Consider the following 17429-nt stretch of genomic DNA (forward strand, 5'->3'; position numbering starts at 1 on the left):
AATTTGCGCAGAGCGAGGTGAGGGTTGGCCGCGGGCTGCCTAGCCGAGACCGACGTTGTTCGCGCTACCACCAATTACCAGTGTTGGAGCGCATCCTCGGACACATCCGATCATGTAGACTCCCACCATGCACATGTCGACACGGTAGCGACCAGTCCCGACGACCCCGACCGTCTGGCTGCTCTTGTGTTTGCTCTTGTGCTTGCTCTTGTGCTTGCTCTTGTGCTTGTGCTTGTGCTTGTGCTTGTGCAGCCACCGCCTCGCTTAGTCACTCACTCCCACCCCAGTCTTCATAGTCCCGTCAGTCTTGTCAGTCCTAATCGCGTCTGCGCATCGCCCGCCCACGCCGCCATGTCGAAACCCAACGGGCAGCTGCGCCAGGGCGAAGCCGGCGGTGCGTCTCTCTCCCAGTCCCTCACCCGCCTCTCCCTGCAGCGCCCCCCGCCTAACACCGCCGCAGACGTGTGCCCCGTATGCAAGTCCAGCCGCTACCTCAACCCGCACATGAAGTTCCTCGTGAACCCGGAATGCTACCACAAAATGTGTGAGTCGTGCGTCGACCGCATCTTCAGCCACGGGCCCGCGCCCTGCCCGATCGCCGGCTGCGCCCGCACCCTGCGCAAGGGCCGCTTCCGCGAGGCTACCTTTGAGGACCTCAAGGTCGAGCGCGAGGTCGACATCCGCCGCCGCGTGCAGGCCGTCATGAACAAGGACGAGGCCGACTTTGAGACGCTCAAGGACTACAACGACTACCTCGAGCAGGTCGAGCAGGTCACGTGGAACCTGGTCCTCAAGCTCGACGTCGACGCGACCAACGCCCGTCTGCAGCGCTGGGCCGACGCCCAGGCCGCCGAGACGGGCGTGAGCCGCCGCACCTACGAGCCCGATCCCGCCGCGTCCAGCGCCGCCGGCGTCGTGCTGAAAAAGGGCGGCCAGCGCCGCGCCGAGCTGGCTGCGGGCCACGGCGCAGACGCGGGCGCCGCGACGGACAGGGGCTTTAGCTTCCACGGCCTGAAGAAGAAGGTCGCGCCGCCGCCCGAGGTGCCGTTTGACGCCTTTGGTGGCTGGTCCGTTGGCCCGCGGCTGTACGCGCTGCAGCCCGACTACGACGCGGACTGGCTCACGCAGCACAAGGGCAGTGTTGAGCAGCGCGCCGGCGGCTACCAGTGGGGCGACTTTTACAGTCGCGCCCTGCAGGATGCCCTGGCCGGCTTGGCCGTCTTCATCGGGGAGGAGATTAGGGCGAGGGACGTGCCGTCCGTGGACGCGAGCGTTGGCACGCAGCATGCTGCCGCCGCCGCCGCCGCCGCGCCGCCCGTGCACATGGACCATGTGTTTTGATGATACCCGGCTTCTGCCGCTGAATGGATTGGGCGGCGTTTGCATGGCGCACATGGTGACTGCGGCGTGGTGACTGCGGCGTGGTGACTGCGGCGTTTGGCTGGCGTACATGGTGACTGCGGCGTTTGGGCGGCGTACATGGTGACTATATGCTACGCATTCGATCAAGGTGACGGCCATGCTAGCTTTCAACCAAGATGACTATATGCTAGCTTTCAACCAAGATGACTATCATCTAGAGGTCAGCTTTCGATCAAGACAAGACAGGCCTGCTCCGACAATAATGGATCGATAAAATCGAATCGCACACGCGCTAGTACCCAAAGTCCTCAAACACCACCTCCCGCCCCGGCAGCCAACTCAGCACCTGCTCCCTAAACGCCTTCCCAGCACACAGATACCACCTCTCCGCGCGCACAACATCCAAATCACTCTCCCCCAGCCTTCTAAACTGCACGCTCACACCCGCCCGCCGCACTCCATCCCACTCCCGCCTCCCCGCCTCAGACGACCCAGTAACGAAAACCTCACCAACACCAGCCAGCTCCGGACACCGCTCAAGCACGTCACCCACAACCCCAACGTCCCCCGCCCTGACAGCCCAGAACAGCACAAACCTGTCTCTCTCCAGCACGAGCCCCCCGAGCTGGCCCAGCAGCGGCGTGATCCCGACTCCGCCCGCGACGAACGGCGTCACGCCTGCACCCTGCTTGATTGTGAATTCGCCCCCGACGCCTAGGATCGGGACTGCAGAGCCGGCGCGCGGAGACTGCTGGAACAAGTGCGCCGTCACCCGGCCGACGCGGCGCAGCGTGAGCGCGAACGAGTCGTCTCCCGACCCCGCCGCGCTCGGAGCAGAGGAGATGGTAAACGTGCGCACCAAGTCGTCGTTGAGACTTCGCGGGTCGTCGTCGCGCATGTGACTGTACCCGAGCCCCAGTTCCTCGCTGAAACTCAGCGCGATCCACTGCCCTGGTCTGTACGCGAGGCCGCCGGGCACGGAGAAGGTGACGCGCGCGACGTCTGGCGCGAGGAGCTGGGTTGCGACCAAGCGTGCGCTCTTTGTTTGCGATGGCGATTCCAGCAGGCTCGCCTCGCGCGCGAGATGGCGTGCGCGGGGGTTGTACGGTGAGTGCCCGTTTGGACGCAGCGTTCCTCTGAATGCCAGGCCGTGCTTGACGAGCCGGGTTTCTGTCAGGGTGATATCGACTGCGAGGTTGATGCCGGGGATCATCTTCTCTGCGTCGGGGCCGATCAGGATCGAGGCCCGGCCCGTGGTGTACAGGACGTTGCCGGTTTCAAAGTCGGGGATCGTCACGCCGATGAGCGGGTTGAGCTGCAGGTTGCCCAGGGATTGGTAGAGTCTGTTCCCGCTGTACTCTGGGTAGACTATGCGTGACGCCGAGATGGTGCGGATGAAGCCCGGTGCGCCGCCGCGGTGGTTCGTGTCCATGTCTGCTCCGCCGCTGGTCGACAGGAACAACATGTCTGCTCTTTCTACCAGAGACGCTGCTTCGGGCGAGAGACTAGGGCCTGAGGAGAGCACGCTCGGTGCGAGCAGCGCGGGGTGGATTTCGTACTGGTTCATGTACTTGGGGCAGTTTCCCATGCTCTGCTCAATCTCGGTGACGAGCTGGATCTGGTCTTGCGTCGGCGGCGCGTCGGCTGGCGATTCAGCCCCCTCTTCGACCTCGACCTCGACCGAGCGGAGGCTGCCTGCGGCCATCTTCCCGGCGAGCTTGACGCGTTTGCGCGTCACCAGATCGAGTGCAAGCCCCGAGATCATCTTCCCCTCGCCCTCCGGCCGCACCATCTCGCCCTTTTCGCCGCCGCCGACAAGCGCCTGCACAACGGGGTCGTACTTGCCGTCGACCAGCGTCCGCGTGCCGACGAAATCGTCGCCGATGGGCCCAGAGAAGCCCGGGGCGCCGCCCCAGAGTGCAGTCCAGGGCCGAGCTTCGTTGTCCAGGGTTCCAAACGCGAGGAGAGGTGCGCGCTGCAGCATGAAAGATGCCTGTGGCGTGAGCATGGTGGATGTTGGGTTGTCTTGCGGCGGCACATGGAGCAGGGAGTGCATCTTTGCTTCTCCTTTGCTCCAGTCCATGGCCGTTGAAAAGGCCATGTCGCTAACGAGTCTCGTGAGCGTGTCTTTGTGCTGACAATCAAGGTGTCTTCTCTTTCCGTTTCAGTCCCGCTCGGCTGCAAGGTGCTGTGGCTTGGTAGCTCCCGGAGTTGTGATCGTTGTCAGACTCCACCTTGTTATATTTGTGGAAATCTACCTGCTGCCGAGTCCGAGTTATGCGCGGTCTTGGCACACTTGATCGAGGAATCAATCTGACAGCGCAGACGTGGTTCTCAGTGCGGATATGGCTTTGTTTTAATATCAGCGGAGCCGACGCTGACGGCGCCGTTGACCATAGACAAGATGCCGATAGATATCGCCATCGGCCTGACTAAGAAATGTCTTTCGGCCGCGCATCATAGGTCGATGTCGTGATTAGTTGAGTCTCAGTAAGCAAGACGTCGTCAGCCCTACCGGTACGCGAAACGCGGGGTTGCTAGCGTGGAAGCGACCCACAAGAGCGGACGACCGTGGGGGTGCCCTTGGCGCTAGAAGCAGAGTCATTCGAGGTATCTGGACTGGAGACTGCAAAGGCCTGCCGACTTCTGTCTCACGGTGATCTTGTTTCGGCAACGGCTCCAAGTCTCATCATCGTCTGATGCTTGGCGTAGGGCGAGGCTGAAAGCTCGTGCAACCGCAGTTCTGAGCTGAGGACGTCAACCTCAGCAACTCCCAGCTGTCCGTACAGACCACCCAACCCCAGTGATCCTTCATTTTCTCGTAGTAACGGCGTCCTGATCGCACCCTTGCTGACCGGTCTTCCACCCACCATCATGGTGTTCAAAAAGGACCGCGTCAGACCCACAGCCTACCCATTCCTCCCTTTCCACGCGCTCCGCACCGCACAGCTCGTCTCCTCGCTCATAGTAGCCTCAATCATGACCTATTTCCTGCGCGAGCTGTCCGCGAACGGCTACTCCCTGCCGTGGACCTTCATACTCGTACGTCGTGATGCCGAACCTCATGCCTTGTACCCAGGCTAACGACCGCAGCTCCTCGCAGTCTCCACCCTAACCACCCTCTCCCTCGCCGTGACTGTACTCCTCCACATCCGGCACGGGCTGAACCCATACCTGAACCTCATGCTGAACGGGAGTCTAGCCGTGCTTTGGACAGTCTCGTTCTCGCTGCTAGCATGGTGGAGCTCCGCAACGCTCGCATCCGCCTGCGCAGTCGAGACCTGGGACTCCTCGCTCGGCCAGACCGTGTGCCGGACGTACAAGGCGCTGTTTAGCTTCGCGCTGCTGGGGCTTATGGCGACGCTGGCTGCGACGGCGCTCGATGTGCATGTGCAGCGCAGCGGTACGCGCAAGGGCAGGTTTCAGAGCTTGGCGCTGCAGAGTGGGAAGGCGGGGCCGCGGGAGCTCGAGAGTGATGTTGATGCGGAGCTATGGGATACTAATCCGAATCCTGTCGCGTTGGGCGCGGTTCGAGCGAGGAGTGGGGGGTATGCGCTGCCGGAAGAGCAGTTTGGGTATGCGGATACGTCGTATGACGGGGCTGCTGGACAGGTGGGGAGACGGAGCGTGGATGAGAGGTTGTGATCTGGATGTAACGCAGTCTGGGTGCGATCCATCACTTTCATCTCCCGTGAAGGCTTCCAGACAGCCTGTATACGTCGACTTTATCTCTCTTGCCCTGCATCCGCTGGTCTGGGATGAAAGGGGGGTACGATCTAGGCCGGGCCATCACTGGTTTGCACTTTTCTCCCAGCTACGTCCCCCACCTTGACTTTCTAGTTGATCACTTCTTCTCTCGTGATGATGCCGTCCACTGCTCTGGATTTACGCCGACTCAACTGCACATCTGCTTGAGGGCTTGCTCAGAATGTCACTCTGGCCACATCAACACCAGCTTCCACAGCCTGGATATTTCTCATCACTATCCTTCGCTCTTTACCACTCACTTGGATGTTAATCGCTGCTTCTCGTCGTCTGTGGATGTTTGTTCGCTTTCACTGCTCTGTGCTCGGTACTGCCAGAACACCCACCTCGGTCTCGCTTCCTTCGTCACAGTCAACGGACGTGATTATTACGTGTTCTCAGAACATGCAGAAGTAGGGATACCGTGCCTGCTATTCTCCAATTATTCACACACGCTCACCGTAGCTTCAACCTCCATTCTGCCACGCTTTATTACGACTCACGAGAGCTAATCGACAAGGCACGCCGTGGTAGGGAGATAGTCTACGCTGACGACAGACACACTGCCCGGAAGGCGCATATCGTAGAGGCCATGGTGAAGAGCTAGCACGTGAAGTCCCTTACAGACATACTGGGTCCCGAAGTACAGTCTATGCCATCATTTCGAACCAGAGGGCAGTATCAACGTGAATATCTTCTGTCTAGAGGTGCTGCGTGCCCTTGAGGATTTGTCAGCTCTGGCATGTGCCGAAGAGTATCGCAATGAAGTTGTCAAGGGGCTTGAGAGAATATGGGCGGCGAGGACTCGGGATTATATACCTACAAACATCGGTAAAGAGCCGGAAGAATGAATAATGTATGAGCGACATCAAGAGGTTAACGCTGGTTGCTAAGGGAAGGCTGGTGTCCGTCTGACACAACAAGAAGATCAGGAAGAGATTCAATACCAAGACATTTCTGCCTCTAAATTATGACGCAAAGATTCTGTTCAGGAGTCCGTAAACGATCAGGCCCAAAATTACCAACAACACTCAGCACAAGCGCAAAGAATGTTCCACTCTACAAATCAACTAATCGACCAGCAAGAAGCTCGAGACAGGAGTCACAATCACCACAAGCATCAGGTCACCGCTATGACGCATCTCCCAGCAGATCTCCACGAGCTCTCACAACTCCACTCCCAGGTCGCCGCCGCCGAAAGCCAGCTCAGTCAAGCCGAGCTTGAGCTCAGAGGCGTACAGATCGTACGGTTGCAGGTGCCGCTGACCTCGCGATCAAGTCCAGATAAGGCGGCAAGAGAGGACTCGGACGCTAGTAAGGCTGTGGCTGACGAGCTAGCGGACATCGAGGCGAAGAGAGAGGTGTGGCGTAATGCGTCACAGGAGATTGCGAGATTTCGAGCAGAGAGGCTTGGTGCAGACGATGAGTAGGTGGAAGTTGAAGCGGCCGATTTGCAGGAGAGCAAGGCCGTGGGGGCTGAGCAGCGAGGTGCATCTACATACACTGAGCATGATGAGGCGATCGTGGAAAACGAGTGAGCACAGGGTCTCCTCTTTAGATTATTTTGCAAGACAAGTTTAAAAAAGCAGTCTTCGTACAGTTCCACTCCACTACTTGTACCTCCTCGTCAATGAGAGGAACACAAAGTGCGAGCGTAAGCTTTGCTGCCCCGTCAGCCATCTATGAGACATGATATATCATCTAACTAACCAAGACAAGCAAGAGATGCTCACAACCTTCCCAACTTTCCACACAAAGGCCTTGATATGAATATGTCTTGCCGTGTCTCACACCAGCATCCCCATCCTCCCCTCCCCGCCCACATATATGATATTGTCGCAGCACATATCATGCCTATTTACCAGCCAATTCAGGGGTGCAAATGTATGTACATTTTGCCTCTATTTTGGCTGCAACAGATATGACCGCCGTCACTCACCAGTACTCCGCATGCAACGCCTCAGCAGAATCCCACAACGACATCCACCAAGCATCAAGGTCTTGACATCCCGATAACGCACCCTACGCGAGATCGTACTCAGCTGGAAAATCTTCGACCTGTCCTGCATGTTCTCAGACGACGCGTGCGTATCCCTGCACTGTGGCACCCAGTTTGACTCCCGCTACCTGGAGCTAGAGACTCTCGTGTTGTTGCAAGAACTTGCTCGGAGGACTGAAGATGATGAGGATTGTGTCTGGGTGAAGGGAGAGCTGAAGAGCGCGTGGTGCTCGAGGGTAAAGGGAGATTATGTCGGCGGGGTGCGAATGAGGGTGGCACCACGCGAGCAGAGAGTAACACAGGTCTCAGGGCGGATGTCGGGACGTTGATTGGGAAGGTGGTGAGGGGGGAGAAGTAGCGGAGATAGAATGCTCAAGGTCACAGCAAGCAAGGCTAGATAGGTGAAGTCTTTTGTTTTCGATTCATGGAAGCTACGCAAGAACTTGAGCAAGATCGCTACTACTGGAGTGATCCCAAGGCAGCTCGTGACTGCTCTGCAGAAGTCGAATCAAAATGAGTGTGATGCTTCGAATGACTATCGACGTTCAGAGTGAAAAGCTCGTACGTTGCTCGTACTGTGTCTGCCGAAACTGCCAATTGACTTTGGAGACTCTGGGGCAGTAAGAATCCTACGCGTGCGCGCTGCGAGTCAGCATGGAAATTGGTCCACTAAGACGGTCTGTTCAGAACGACCGCGCACCAAAGCGACATGCCATGCAAAGCGAAATTTGTGAAACAGAGTCGAGGTCTAGGCAGCGGGGCGGCTCATAGAGCGCAGCGGCAAGCCGTGAGACCGCACACTTTCCATCGCTTCGGTCCGCGGAGTAGACACCGAAGGACGCTGGTAGTTGGACTGTGCGAGGGGGGCGTGGTCGGAACCGTTCTGGGCTTGGTACTTCTGGAAGTGCTCTTGGAAGCAGCGAAGCCCTTGTACCAGTGCCTTCTTCTTGGCCACAAGAATGTTGCGGCGCTCTAGGCGCTCCAGCGACTCTGCTAACAGACGTTGAGCGTTGTAAGGTCCTGCAGTAGTGTTAGAATGTAGGAAGATTACTTGTGACTCCGTATTGGCGTACCTTGATCAGCATCATAGATACCGAGCTCATCCTGAAGCTGGTCGCGGAGCTTGCACCTCAACTGCTTGAAGAACTTAGATTCGATTCGCATGGTAATAGAATCATGGAAACGGCGGGCGGCGATCATGTAGTATGTTGAGATGTCTGCAACCAAGTCAATCTCATGGGAGTATGGCTCCTTCCTAATCTGTGCCATCTTCTTGTCGTCCTTGCGGAATCGCTCTTTTTCGGCTGGCGACATCTCTCGATCATAATGCGCGGCGTATTCAGCGTAGTACAGCTTGAGTCGGGCGTCAGAGCGTGCCTGGGTGTACCTGTCCATAACGGCAGCTTTGTCCGTGTTGAAGACATCCTCGTGGAAAATATGCGGTCCTCCATGCTCGTCATCTAGACTCTCGGCCGCCATTGTAGTTCGCTGCTCGCGTAGATTGTTGTCAACGATAGACTCAACGATCGCAAATGAAGCCGTATACAGCTCAGACCCCTTCCACTCTCGAAAATGTTGATCGAATAACGTCTGGAGGCGCAACTTCAGGCGAGACTCAAGGTCGCTGAAGAAGCCGTCGAGTATGAAGGGCCAGTTCTCAAGAGGCGCTACCATCATCTCCTCGCGGACCTGCGGGTCGATCTGTCCTGGCACACGGCTCCTAGAGGCCGAACTGAGGTGACGAGCAACATCATCGAGCTTGAAGCACTTTCGCGGCTTCGCAATATTGCCAGATTGACGGAGAGAAGGAGAGCTCTGAAAAAGGACTCGTGAGGCTTTGGCGGCAGGCGCTTTGGGAGTCCGAAAGGGAGATGTTGAAGGTGCTGACGTTTGCGGCTCACGCTTGGTCGACGAATCGTGCTTGCGCTTAGTCGGCGTATCGTGCTTGCGCTTCTTGCTCGGCGTCTCTGGCTCCATGTCATTATCCGAATCAATCACCATAGCTTCGTCGGCCGTCTGACCTGGAAGCATGAATGTAAATAGATCCTGGTCCAGTTCACCGGTGGTGGTAGACAAAGCGGGCTTCAGCTTGAACAGATCATCCCAGAAAGCCTTCTGGCAGGCCTTCCAGGTATTGTTCCAGGAAATGTGGCCGTAGTCCCCCGCCATCTCGCTGCGCACTTCAGCCGAAAAGTCTTGGATGACATCAGCGACTGTGCGCACAGCGGTGTGTAGAGGCGTATCGGGTATACGGCTCAGCTCTTCCTCAATTGCTGCAAGACAGTCTTCAATCTGACGATGAATGACGGGCAGCTTGAACATCACCCGTTTACCGAGCTCGGAAGACAGGTATTGCTGCATGTTAACCGTACCAAAGCGTGACTGATATGATCGAAGATCAGTCGACCATGGCGCGACAGTGGTGAAGAATTGTTGCTCTAGCCTTCGAGCATCTTGATGGGTCAGACCTTGGTTGATCTCATCTGAGTTCAGATTCTTCACAATGAAGTATCCATGTCCCATGGCGAAGCGGTGACCGTCCAAGATGTTCGCGAGGCCTCGCGGAGACTCGCCCGGAGGCAGACGATCGGGTTTCGTAAGCACCCCTACATAGCATTAGCAGTGAAATGTAAATCAAGTTGGGTTTTGCTTACCCATACAGCGACTGGTTACGTTCATGTCCCGTGCAAGCCCAGCAGCCATCGAGTTGGCAACGTCGTTTTCCAGAGCACAAGTGACAAGCACCAGAGCCTCCGGATCCATGATGTACTTGGTCACTAAGCTCTTAACTAGTGGTACTGTGAACGCCTCATCGTCGCTCTCGGCTTGACCGATCATGCCAGGGAGATCGAAGAAGCTTAGTGGCGGCAAGCCGGGTTTCGAAATAACGATGCGCACGATATTGGGACTGAACAAGGTCTTGTGAATGGATCCGGTGTTGAACGCTCGATCCAGAAAAGACTTCGGATTTTCCAGAGGGCTCAGGGTAGCGCGCTGGGCGCATCGTATAAGATACTCCAATTCTGAGGGGTCATTGGTCTGGACAAAAGGTATCTTCTTTGAAGCTGCGCGTGAAACCCAGCCTTCGAACTCAGTGTCTAGGCCGCGGTGACTCAAGTCTGTCGCAAGATCATACTGGCGTAGTAGAGAGACCTCAGCGTGCCAAGCGCTTCCCGCTTCGCTAGATGGCTGCAGCTCGATGAACAGGGGACAGCGCGTGCATGTCCCAGTATCCCGTGGAGTCTTGATCCCAGAGATAGCCTCAATCACGGAGGACTTGCCAGTTGACTGTTGCCCTGTGTGCTGTTAATAGGTTCTCCAAGTTGTACTGCTCCAAGGGCCAAAGTTTACCAAGAACAATGCACTTGGGTAGCGAAATCTGCTGCTTGTCAAGGCCCAATTGCTCTAGTTTGCTAACAATCCTGAGAGCTTCAACTACGTTGGCGCCGAGAGGAGCGATCTCATCGTGAGCAGAGTTATCTTGGGACGATCCTAGCTTTAGATTAGTCAATTGCGGCTTCGAGATGCGGTTGCAAATACCATCATCGTGATGCTCAGCGTCAGCAGATATGTCGTTGTTGAGCGGAGCGTCAACAGATATGTCGTCGTTCAGCGGAGCGTCAACAGATATGTCATCGTTGAGCGGAGCGTCAGCTAAAGTGCCTTCGTCGCTCGAGGCGGACGGTGTCTTGATGGTGGGGCTGCGGCTGCGATGCTGGGTCACACTTGCCATGGCTACTTCTGCGTGGTGGTGTGTCCAAGATCGAGTTCGGCGCGGTTGGGGTAGATTTTATGGGGAAGAAGGCGTATATAACAAGGAGGTAGCCGCGCTAGGGCCAACTCAGAGCAAACAGTGACGGTGAACTTTGGCGCGATATCCTGCGCAAGATGAAGTGAAGACAGCTTGGCAGACGCAGCGACGGGGCATCTCGCCATCTTTTGCACTCGATACTATTGGCTGAGAATCGTTTTAGTGGCACTTTAGAAGGCTGAACTGTGTTGCGTTGAATTAAGTGGGGCGATATGTTGCAGTGAAGGTGTGCCGGCGGTGGCGGTAAGGATCACACGTGACTCATATCTCTAAGGCATGACAATTCGAAGATGGTAGATTGGTATTCGGAAACAGCTGGACGAAGAGGACGACAGGAAGTGGAGACAGACTGTGGGTATCTTGATTCTTTTCTAACGGCGTCAGCTCATGTTAGGCGTTGGGCTGAGCACATGACAATACGAGGTGAGAGAGACGGAGTGCACCATCTCACTCAACATGTAAGGACTTTTTGTGCAAATTGGCATGGTCATCTTCCGTATGTTCAAGATCGATTTTTGAAGTACTTGCAAGTATGCATGCACGTGATCGCGTGTGGGCGCGGTGTTAAGATCCATAGATAAAGCAGAACCTGCCACTACAGCATTTCTGGCGAGCTACGAAGGTACCGCAAAAGGGAGTCTGCAATAGTTGGGAGACACGATGCCGGTGTTCTATTGATGATAGCTGTGGATTGTTGTCGAAGGCGGAGGAAGAGTCCAGCGCGCCTGCCGAGGTTTCCCCGGAGTAGCGCAAGGCCCGACAAATTTGGAGCATCATCGTCGTCACTTCCCGTCTCGCGGTCGTCAAGCATCACGCCCACGCCTATCTCGATTTGCCCTTTGTTGTCGCCGTTCCCGTCCTTCCCGCCTTAACATAATCGAAGATGGATCACTCTCGCGACCCCTGTCCCTGGGTCATCCTGAATGACTTCGGTGGTGCTTTCGCCATGGGCGTATGTGTACACGCGTATCAAACTTCTTACATTCACTAACCTCCCTCCAGGCTGTCGGTGGTGCGGTATGGCACGGTGTGAAGGGCGTATGTGCGACATGTCCTGCGGCCTTGCCTTCGTACTGATAGGATTCTTACAGTTCCGCAACTCTCCCTACGGCGAACGACGCATCGGCGCCATCACAGCTATCAAGGCGCGCGCTCCAGTTCTCGGCGGTAACTTCGGTGTATGGGGAGGACTTTTCAACACATACGACTGCGCAGTAAAGGGCATACGAAAGAAGGAAGACCCATGGAACGCTATCATTGCAGGATTCTTCACCGGAGGCTCCCTCGCCGTACGAGGAGGATACAAGTCGATGCGAAATGGCGCAATATCGTGCGCCATCCTTTTGGCTGTCATCGAAGGCGTCTCGATCGGGTTCAACCGCATGATGGCCGATAACACCAAGCTCGAGGCTCCCCCGCCACCACCCACAGACGCTGGTGCATCACCAAGTGGCGGCCTTGCTCTGGCCGCGTAAGCAATTTTTCCGACATAATGGCCCAAAAGTGGGAGTTTATAATTTCAGGACGTTCAGCATCTGTTGGGACGAGTGGATGTCATTTCGATGGTTTGCATTTACCGCGCCAGATTTGGGCGGTCGGCGTTCGCACTCTCCTCAGCTAATGTGCTATACCTTGTATCATACCGACATGATCTGTACAACTAGCGGCGGCGTCTCGAGACGGAGACATGGGCTCATAGAAAGCTGTTCAGCACCCCCACTTGCTCCCGTCCATTTTCTGGCACTCAGGACAGGCACTTCGAACGTGGATGCTAACAGCACTAGTGCCGAACTATCTTCATCGATCGGAGCCAGCGTCTTTCGCGCTTTCCTGTCTTATTCACTCGGAATACACAGCTGCAGAATTAGGCCTCACGGTCGTGCATGGCAGGTAGAGTCTCCCATGCAAAGCCTCGGGATGAGCTGGGCCAAATCTGATATCTGGGCGAGCTAAACTTTGCGACACGGAGTCCTGCGGCCGTTCGCCATATAGCACCTGCTCGCAGCTGGTGTCACGTCTGAGAGCCCATGTTCAACAGATCATGAATGTCTCGGATGGCCCTCTCTCAAAACAACAGCGATCTAAAACGAACCAGGCGCATAGAGAACACAAGCACCATGGACACGGGATAAGCACCAAGTATGACGTTGTCAGCTGGAGTTTGCACGGGCGGACGCAGCCGACATTCATCTCCGGCATCATCTTCCATACAGGATCTTTGTAATGGACTCACAAGCGCTGGCATTTAAACTCTGAGACTTCAGCCTTGTGTTTCTTGTTCTGTTCAAACCGTTCGCCTTCTGCTACCTTTCTTGCACTACGCATCACTGCCGCTGGCGAAGCGGGATTGGCGCATATGCTGACGTTGCCACATACTGAACCCCCATACGCGCAAATATCGACAATGCACCGCTCGCTCGGCCCACAATCAGCACTCGAAGTACACCCAACCGAGGATAAGGACCCGTCAGCACACACCGCTCCGAAATTCCAGTGACGTTTCAAAGTTGTCCAGGACAGAGCCACTTTAACCCGCCAAGTTTGGCCTTTACGCTTGAATACAAGCGGAGCTGAGGAACAAAATATGGCCTTTGCCAAAATCACGAGGCCGGGCGCTGAGTAGACTTAGTGGTCGATGCCAACAACACGACTCCTATCTGCTCACAGAACATGCAGAGAGAGACCGACTCACTATCAAGTACCCCAGCAGCCGTCCCTACCGCCACTCCACCAATTCTGAGCGATGTTATAACTTTCATGCTCAAGAGTATCACCGCAGCTAGGGATAGCACCACGTTTCAGTTTGTGGCAAACAACGTGCTGATATTACTACCCTCAAGGCTTCTTCTTAAACCCGCGGATTTTGACCGACCACACGTCGACAGGTTCATGCAGGCAATCGTAGATCCAGCGCAGAGGGAGGCAAATCTCATCCTCACCCGAGTTCTTGGGTTGAACAAAAAGGCCAATTTGTAAGGGGCAGCCCAGAAGCTGTGGAGAAGGTATATGGCTCAAGCATTTTCAAGCAACATGCGCGTCCATATTAGCCATGAGACGTCAAACACTACTTGCACGGATACCTTTTGGATACCAAATTCATTCAACAATACCTCTAGGTTTGCTTCTTCGCTTCTCGCACATTGTCTAAAGGGCGGGTTGGATGTGATGAGGCGTTGAGACAATCCACTGCATTAACTACTCGCTATAGTCACGTAATTTGGTGACGACTGTGCGAGAATGGCGTGGAACATAACCAAAGAGAGCCTATGGGCCATACTCGAAACCGTGGCTGCTGGAGCACGAAAGAGCTGTCGCCGCACGAATCGTACCCCATCACTGCCCGAGCAGTCTGAATAGCACCCGGCAACAGACTGCATCACGACATTAGAGGCATCAGGGAGAAGCGATATAGACTAGTGTACGTGTTCGAAGAGCAATTCTAGGGCCGAACGATACTGGATCTGTATTCAAGACTAGCCCATCTAACATTCGTGGTCTCGTCGCCAATCACCCACGCTGTAATTTTCTCGACAATCCCTCCATCTCATGAGGGCCTATGCAGCTGTATGCACGATAATTTGACTATCTGTGTAAAGAGAACGTACGTGTCTGGGTCTGTTCTCGCCTTTGGCAGAACGCACACCCCTCACTGTGTCTCCTCCTCATGAAAGTGGTCGTGTCGCTTGGCACACCCAATTTCCCGCGCTGCATCAACTGGACACCGGTATACGGAGCCTGAGTATGCTGGCTGGAATCGTCTTCGACTCGCGACGACGCGCTGCTTTGCGTCTGCGTGGCCCGCTGTGGCGTGCAGCCTTCTGGCGCAGTATAGAAGCTTTCATGTGATGGTACATTCGTGGATGGTGGAGATGGGGCATTCCGACGAGGGCCTATCGAGGCTGTTGCGGGTGTGGTCGCGATTTGTGGGGGAGACTGGTGTGGTATGATGGCGAACGCTCGTACGGGAAATCCGGGGGGTGGTAAGAGAGCACTCCGGCCGGTTCCGCTTGGTGAAGGTTGAGTTGATCCTGGATTGTGCTCTTGTTTGGAATGGTGGCCGAGCGCCAGGCGGGATTCTGTTGCGTCAGGATCGTGTTGTGGACTGTCGACCTGTGGGGGCAGCGTTGGTGAAGGTGAACGCTGCCCAGGCTTTTCGAGTTGTGTGCCGCCGGCAACGTTGGCCCAACTTATGCCGCCAGACTCGCCGACTCGCCTTGTTCGCGGTGGAGTAAGTGTTGCTCCGGCTGCAGGCTGCTTTGCAACAATCCTCATGGTCTTGGGTGTATCTTCCACTCGCGCTTCCGCGTCGCCATCGTAGCCGTCATAATCATCTTCGTCGTAGTCGTAGTTCGCGTGACCACTCGATAAGACATTGCGCTTCTTACGTGCATCGCACCTTGCGACTACAGATTGCTGCGGGTTGTAACGCTCAACCGAGATGACTGCGTTACCGACCCGCAATCCGTCCGTCTCGCACAGCGCTTCCTCTGCAGCGCCGACACTGGGCAGAGCGATCGTTAACGTCGTTATTCGTGAATTCGGGTACAGATTTTTGGTTTCGAGTGGCTTGTACTTGTTGTATAGACCGGCTATGCGCATCGCAGAATCTTGCAGCACGTTCTTGACGAACAGCATCTGCCGTGAGTTGTACTTGTGTAGTGACATGTCCTTTGATCTTTCGAAGAAGAGCTCTCGTTGTCTTTCCCAGGAGATATACGGTTGACGTGGCTTTAGTAGGTCTGGTGCAGAAGTGCCGTTTGGTGGCTGGTTGTTAGCTGTGTGGTTTCCCATTGTAGGTGCGTAAGTGAATGTGAAATGCGTCTTAGAAATGTTACGTCATCTAGCAGCTTTAGGATTGAAGTGAAAGGCAGTCTGTGAATTTTCTCAAAGCCAGTCATTGTCGCGTGCTCTATGAAGCGAGGTAAGGACGGTGGCGGACAACTCTTTCCATAAGTTTTCGGCCGAGGAAAGAGACATCAGAACTCAAAGGTTCCACCCAGATAATTCAAGAAAGTACAGTAGCCGTTTTACGCGCTATACACAGCGATAGCATTGTCGAAAGACTGATCCAGAATACCCTTGCCTAAGCCCAGAAGACCTGCACTGTCCGCAGTTACCTTCACAGCCAATGCATCTATAAGCCCACCGGTGTGCTTCTTCAGAATCTTGAGATCCAGCAATACGATTGGGGCTGTGAGCGTCTTCTTGAAAGTAGGGTACTGCATACATTAGTCGATGGTTTTGCAGGTTGATATGATTCATTTTAACCTTTGCCTCGAGCGCCTCCAGTGATGCTTGGATTGGACCAATCCCCCCAGCCAATGTGTTCACGATGTTGGTGCTCTCTTCTGCAGTGAAGCTTGCACTCCTCTCGGTGATGCCAGTCGCCTTCAGGATGGTAAGGTCGAGCTTTGCCTCAGTCTTCACAACAGAAAGTGCTTGCGGTAGAAGACCGAACAAGGATCCATCGAACTTGTTGACGGCTGTCGTCAGGTCGGTGACCGCGGTGTTCAAGTCATTGATCGTAGTGAGGAGTTGCGGTGCAAGGCTTTGCTCTTGACGAGGCTCGAGCGGGAGCGCTGAGCTTACCGTCAGTAGAGAGAGGATTAGGAGAGAAAACTTCATGTTGGTCGCGGAAGAAAGATCTGGGCACGTCGGGAGATTGCCGGGCTGTTGCTATGGCTGCTCAACTGTCAAATGAGTGCGCAATGCCATTTATCTTTGTGCCTAGATTCACATGGCACGTCTTTCGCTTGAAGTTCCGAGGCCATTCCAGCAGAACGAAGCCGACCAGGTACTGATGTGATCATTGTAAGCGTGTACAGCAACATCCAGACTTTTACCCAATCAGAACAACGCTGTGGTTGACTGTGCAGATGCGTTCGCTGATCTTCACTCTACGAATCCCGAGTCAGTCAGTCGCTACGAGACACTTGCCCTTTTTCGAACCGTGTCCGACAGCCTTACGAAGCTCGAACTGCTTGCCGTTGTGTTTTGACCAGGGATGTCGCGGGGCCCCGCCTTTCACAAGAGTCGCCTCGGCATCAGGTACGAACACAAGGCACGTGCCTTCGGACTGGTATAACGCAGATGTCACTGTATGAATGCGTTTAGTAGCTGTCGGCTGGAACGATATCGTACGAAGCCACACGGCGTGAGCGCAGGGATGACTGTCTCCGTATTCTGAATCCATGTGATGGCGATTGATGGAGCGCCTCGCGCCTTGCCTGTTAGAGCAGGAAACCTTCCTCGCTGTAGGCTCCACTACTATGAAATTCATCGATCGCTATCCTTCAACAGGTTCATAAGTATTAGTCTCTGGTGCTGAACGGTATAGTCAAAGGATCTTAAAGATGAATGAGTGACAGAAAAGTGTACGCACAGCGTAGGAGAGTACCCCGCCCATGCCAGCCGTTAGGCATGAGCTAGATACCAACCCACGAGAGTGCTTTGGGAATTTGTCATCAAAGAGACTGTTGTGGATTCATGCTATCGACCTTGTGATGATGAAGA

The 17429-nt window shown here is 55.2% G+C and overlaps 8 protein-coding genes across 8 annotated transcripts; 5 read left to right on the top strand and 3 right to left on the bottom strand.

Annotated features, from left to right (window-relative positions):
* The first annotated feature begins 38 nt into the window (after positions 1-38).
* M421DRAFT_264259 (CDK-activating kinase assembly factor) lies at positions 39-1498 on the top strand. The gene is made up of 2 exons (XM_033588713.1): positions 39-394; positions 461-1498. The coding sequence occupies exons 1-2, from the start codon at positions 352-354 to the stop codon at positions 1339-1341; spliced, it is 924 nt and encodes a 307-aa protein (XP_033445322.1). The 5' UTR covers positions 39-351; the 3' UTR covers positions 1342-1498.
* Positions 1499-1654: 156 nt separating this feature from the next.
* M421DRAFT_70768 (uncharacterized protein) lies at positions 1655-3463 on the bottom strand (the record flags this gene model as incomplete). The annotated part of the gene is made up of 1 exon (XM_033596734.1): positions 1655-3463. One exon carries the CDS (start codon positions 3461-3463, stop codon positions 1655-1657), a length of 1809 nt encoding a protein of 602 aa, XP_033445323.1.
* Positions 3464-3850: 387 nt separating this feature from the next.
* On the top strand, positions 3851-5422 carry M421DRAFT_264261 (uncharacterized protein). The gene is made up of 2 exons (XM_033588714.1): positions 3851-4404; positions 4456-5422. The coding sequence occupies exons 1-2, from the start codon at positions 4237-4239 to the stop codon at positions 5005-5007; spliced, it is 720 nt and encodes a 239-aa protein (XP_033445324.1). The 5' UTR covers positions 3851-4236; the 3' UTR covers positions 5008-5422.
* M421DRAFT_264243 (uncharacterized protein) lies at positions 4937-5727 on the top strand. Its single transcript, XM_033588712.1, has one exon. It carries the CDS (start codon positions 5121-5123, stop codon positions 5616-5618), a length of 498 nt encoding a protein of 165 aa, XP_033445325.1. The 5' UTR covers positions 4937-5120; the 3' UTR covers positions 5619-5727.
* Positions 5728-6155: 428 nt separating this feature from the next.
* On the top strand, positions 6156-6536 carry M421DRAFT_8160 (uncharacterized protein; the record flags this gene model as incomplete). The annotated part of the gene is made up of 1 exon (XM_033597522.1): positions 6156-6536. One exon carries the CDS (start codon positions 6156-6158, stop codon positions 6534-6536), a length of 381 nt encoding a protein of 126 aa, XP_033445326.1.
* Positions 6537-7540: 1004 nt separating this feature from the next.
* Positions 7541-10976, bottom strand: M421DRAFT_424100 (P-loop containing nucleoside triphosphate hydrolase protein). Its single transcript, XM_033593652.1, has 5 exons — positions 10646-10976; positions 10457-10597; positions 9760-10401; positions 8179-9711; positions 7541-8125 (listed from the first exon to the last, which is right to left on the bottom strand). The coding sequence occupies exons 1-5, from the start codon at positions 10836-10838 to the stop codon at positions 7854-7856; spliced, it is 2781 nt and encodes a 926-aa protein (XP_033445327.1). The 5' UTR covers positions 10839-10976; the 3' UTR covers positions 7541-7853.
* Positions 10977-11648: 672 nt separating this feature from the next.
* M421DRAFT_264463 (mitochondrial import inner membrane translocase subunit tim-17) lies at positions 11649-12674 on the top strand. Its single transcript, XM_033588717.1, has 3 exons — positions 11649-11868; positions 11919-11954; positions 12008-12674. Exons 1-3 carry the CDS (start codon positions 11800-11802, stop codon positions 12389-12391), a joined length of 489 nt encoding a protein of 162 aa, XP_033445328.1. The 5' UTR covers positions 11649-11799; the 3' UTR covers positions 12392-12674.
* Positions 12675-15805: 3131 nt separating this feature from the next.
* M421DRAFT_264523 (uncharacterized protein) lies at positions 15806-16684 on the bottom strand. The gene is made up of 2 exons (XM_033588720.1): positions 16185-16684; positions 15806-16135 (listed from the first exon to the last, which is right to left on the bottom strand). The coding sequence occupies exons 1-2, from the start codon at positions 16539-16541 to the stop codon at positions 15944-15946; spliced, it is 549 nt and encodes a 182-aa protein (XP_033445329.1). The 5' UTR covers positions 16542-16684; the 3' UTR covers positions 15806-15943.
* Positions 16685-17429: the final 745 nt, after the last annotated feature.

The sequence above is a fragment of the Didymella exigua genome (genome assembly GCF_010094145.1).
Source record: "Didymella exigua CBS 183.55 unplaced genomic scaffold M421scaffold_32, whole genome shotgun sequence".
Taxonomy (NCBI): Eukaryota; Fungi; Ascomycota; class Dothideomycetes; order Pleosporales; family Didymellaceae; genus Didymella; species Didymella exigua.

Excerpts from the sequence above, each read along its gene's own strand:
- M421DRAFT_264243 (XM_033588712.1), top strand. The coding sequence starts at position 5,121 with ATGAAAGGGGGGTACGATCTAGGCCGGGCCATCACTGGTTTGCACTTT.
- M421DRAFT_264523 (XM_033588720.1), bottom strand. The coding sequence starts at position 16,541 with ATGAAGTTTTCTCTCCTAATCCTCTCTCTACTGACGGTAAGCTCAGCG. Across the intron at positions 16,136-16,184 it reads TGGAGGCGCTCGAGGCAAAG|TACCCTACTTTCAAGAAGAC; the intron begins GTTAAAATGAAT and ends TAATGTATGCAG.
- M421DRAFT_264463 (XM_033588717.1), top strand. The coding sequence starts at position 11,800 with ATGGATCACTCTCGCGACCCCTGTCCCTGGGTCATCCTGAATGACTTC. Across the intron at positions 11,869-11,918 it reads GTGGTGCTTTCGCCATGGGC|GCTGTCGGTGGTGCGGTATG; the intron begins GTATGTGTACAC and ends ACCTCCCTCCAG. Across the intron at positions 11,955-12,007 it reads TATGGCACGGTGTGAAGGGC|TTCCGCAACTCTCCCTACGG; the intron begins GTATGTGCGACA and ends GGATTCTTACAG.
- M421DRAFT_424100 (XM_033593652.1), bottom strand. The coding sequence starts at position 10,838 with ATGGCAAGTGTGACCCAGCATCGCAGCCGCAGCCCCACCATCAAGACA. Across the intron at positions 10,402-10,456 it reads ACCCAAGTGCATTGTTCTTG|GGCAACAGTCAACTGGCAAG; the intron begins GTAAACTTTGGC and ends AACAGCACACAG. Across the intron at positions 9,712-9,759 it reads CGTAACCAGTCGCTGTATGG|GGGTGCTTACGAAACCCGAT; the intron begins GTAAGCAAAACC and ends AATGCTATGTAG.
- M421DRAFT_264259 (XM_033588713.1), top strand. The coding sequence starts at position 352 with ATGTCGAAACCCAACGGGCAGCTGCGCCAGGGCGAAGCCGGCG. Across the intron at positions 395-460 it reads GCGCCAGGGCGAAGCCGGCG|ACGTGTGCCCCGTATGCAAG; the intron begins GTGCGTCTCTCT and ends ACACCGCCGCAG.
- M421DRAFT_264261 (XM_033588714.1), top strand. The coding sequence starts at position 4,237 with ATGGTGTTCAAAAAGGACCGCGTCAGACCCACAGCCTACCCATTCCTC. Across the intron at positions 4,405-4,455 it reads TGCCGTGGACCTTCATACTC|CTCCTCGCAGTCTCCACCCT; the intron begins GTACGTCGTGAT and ends TAACGACCGCAG.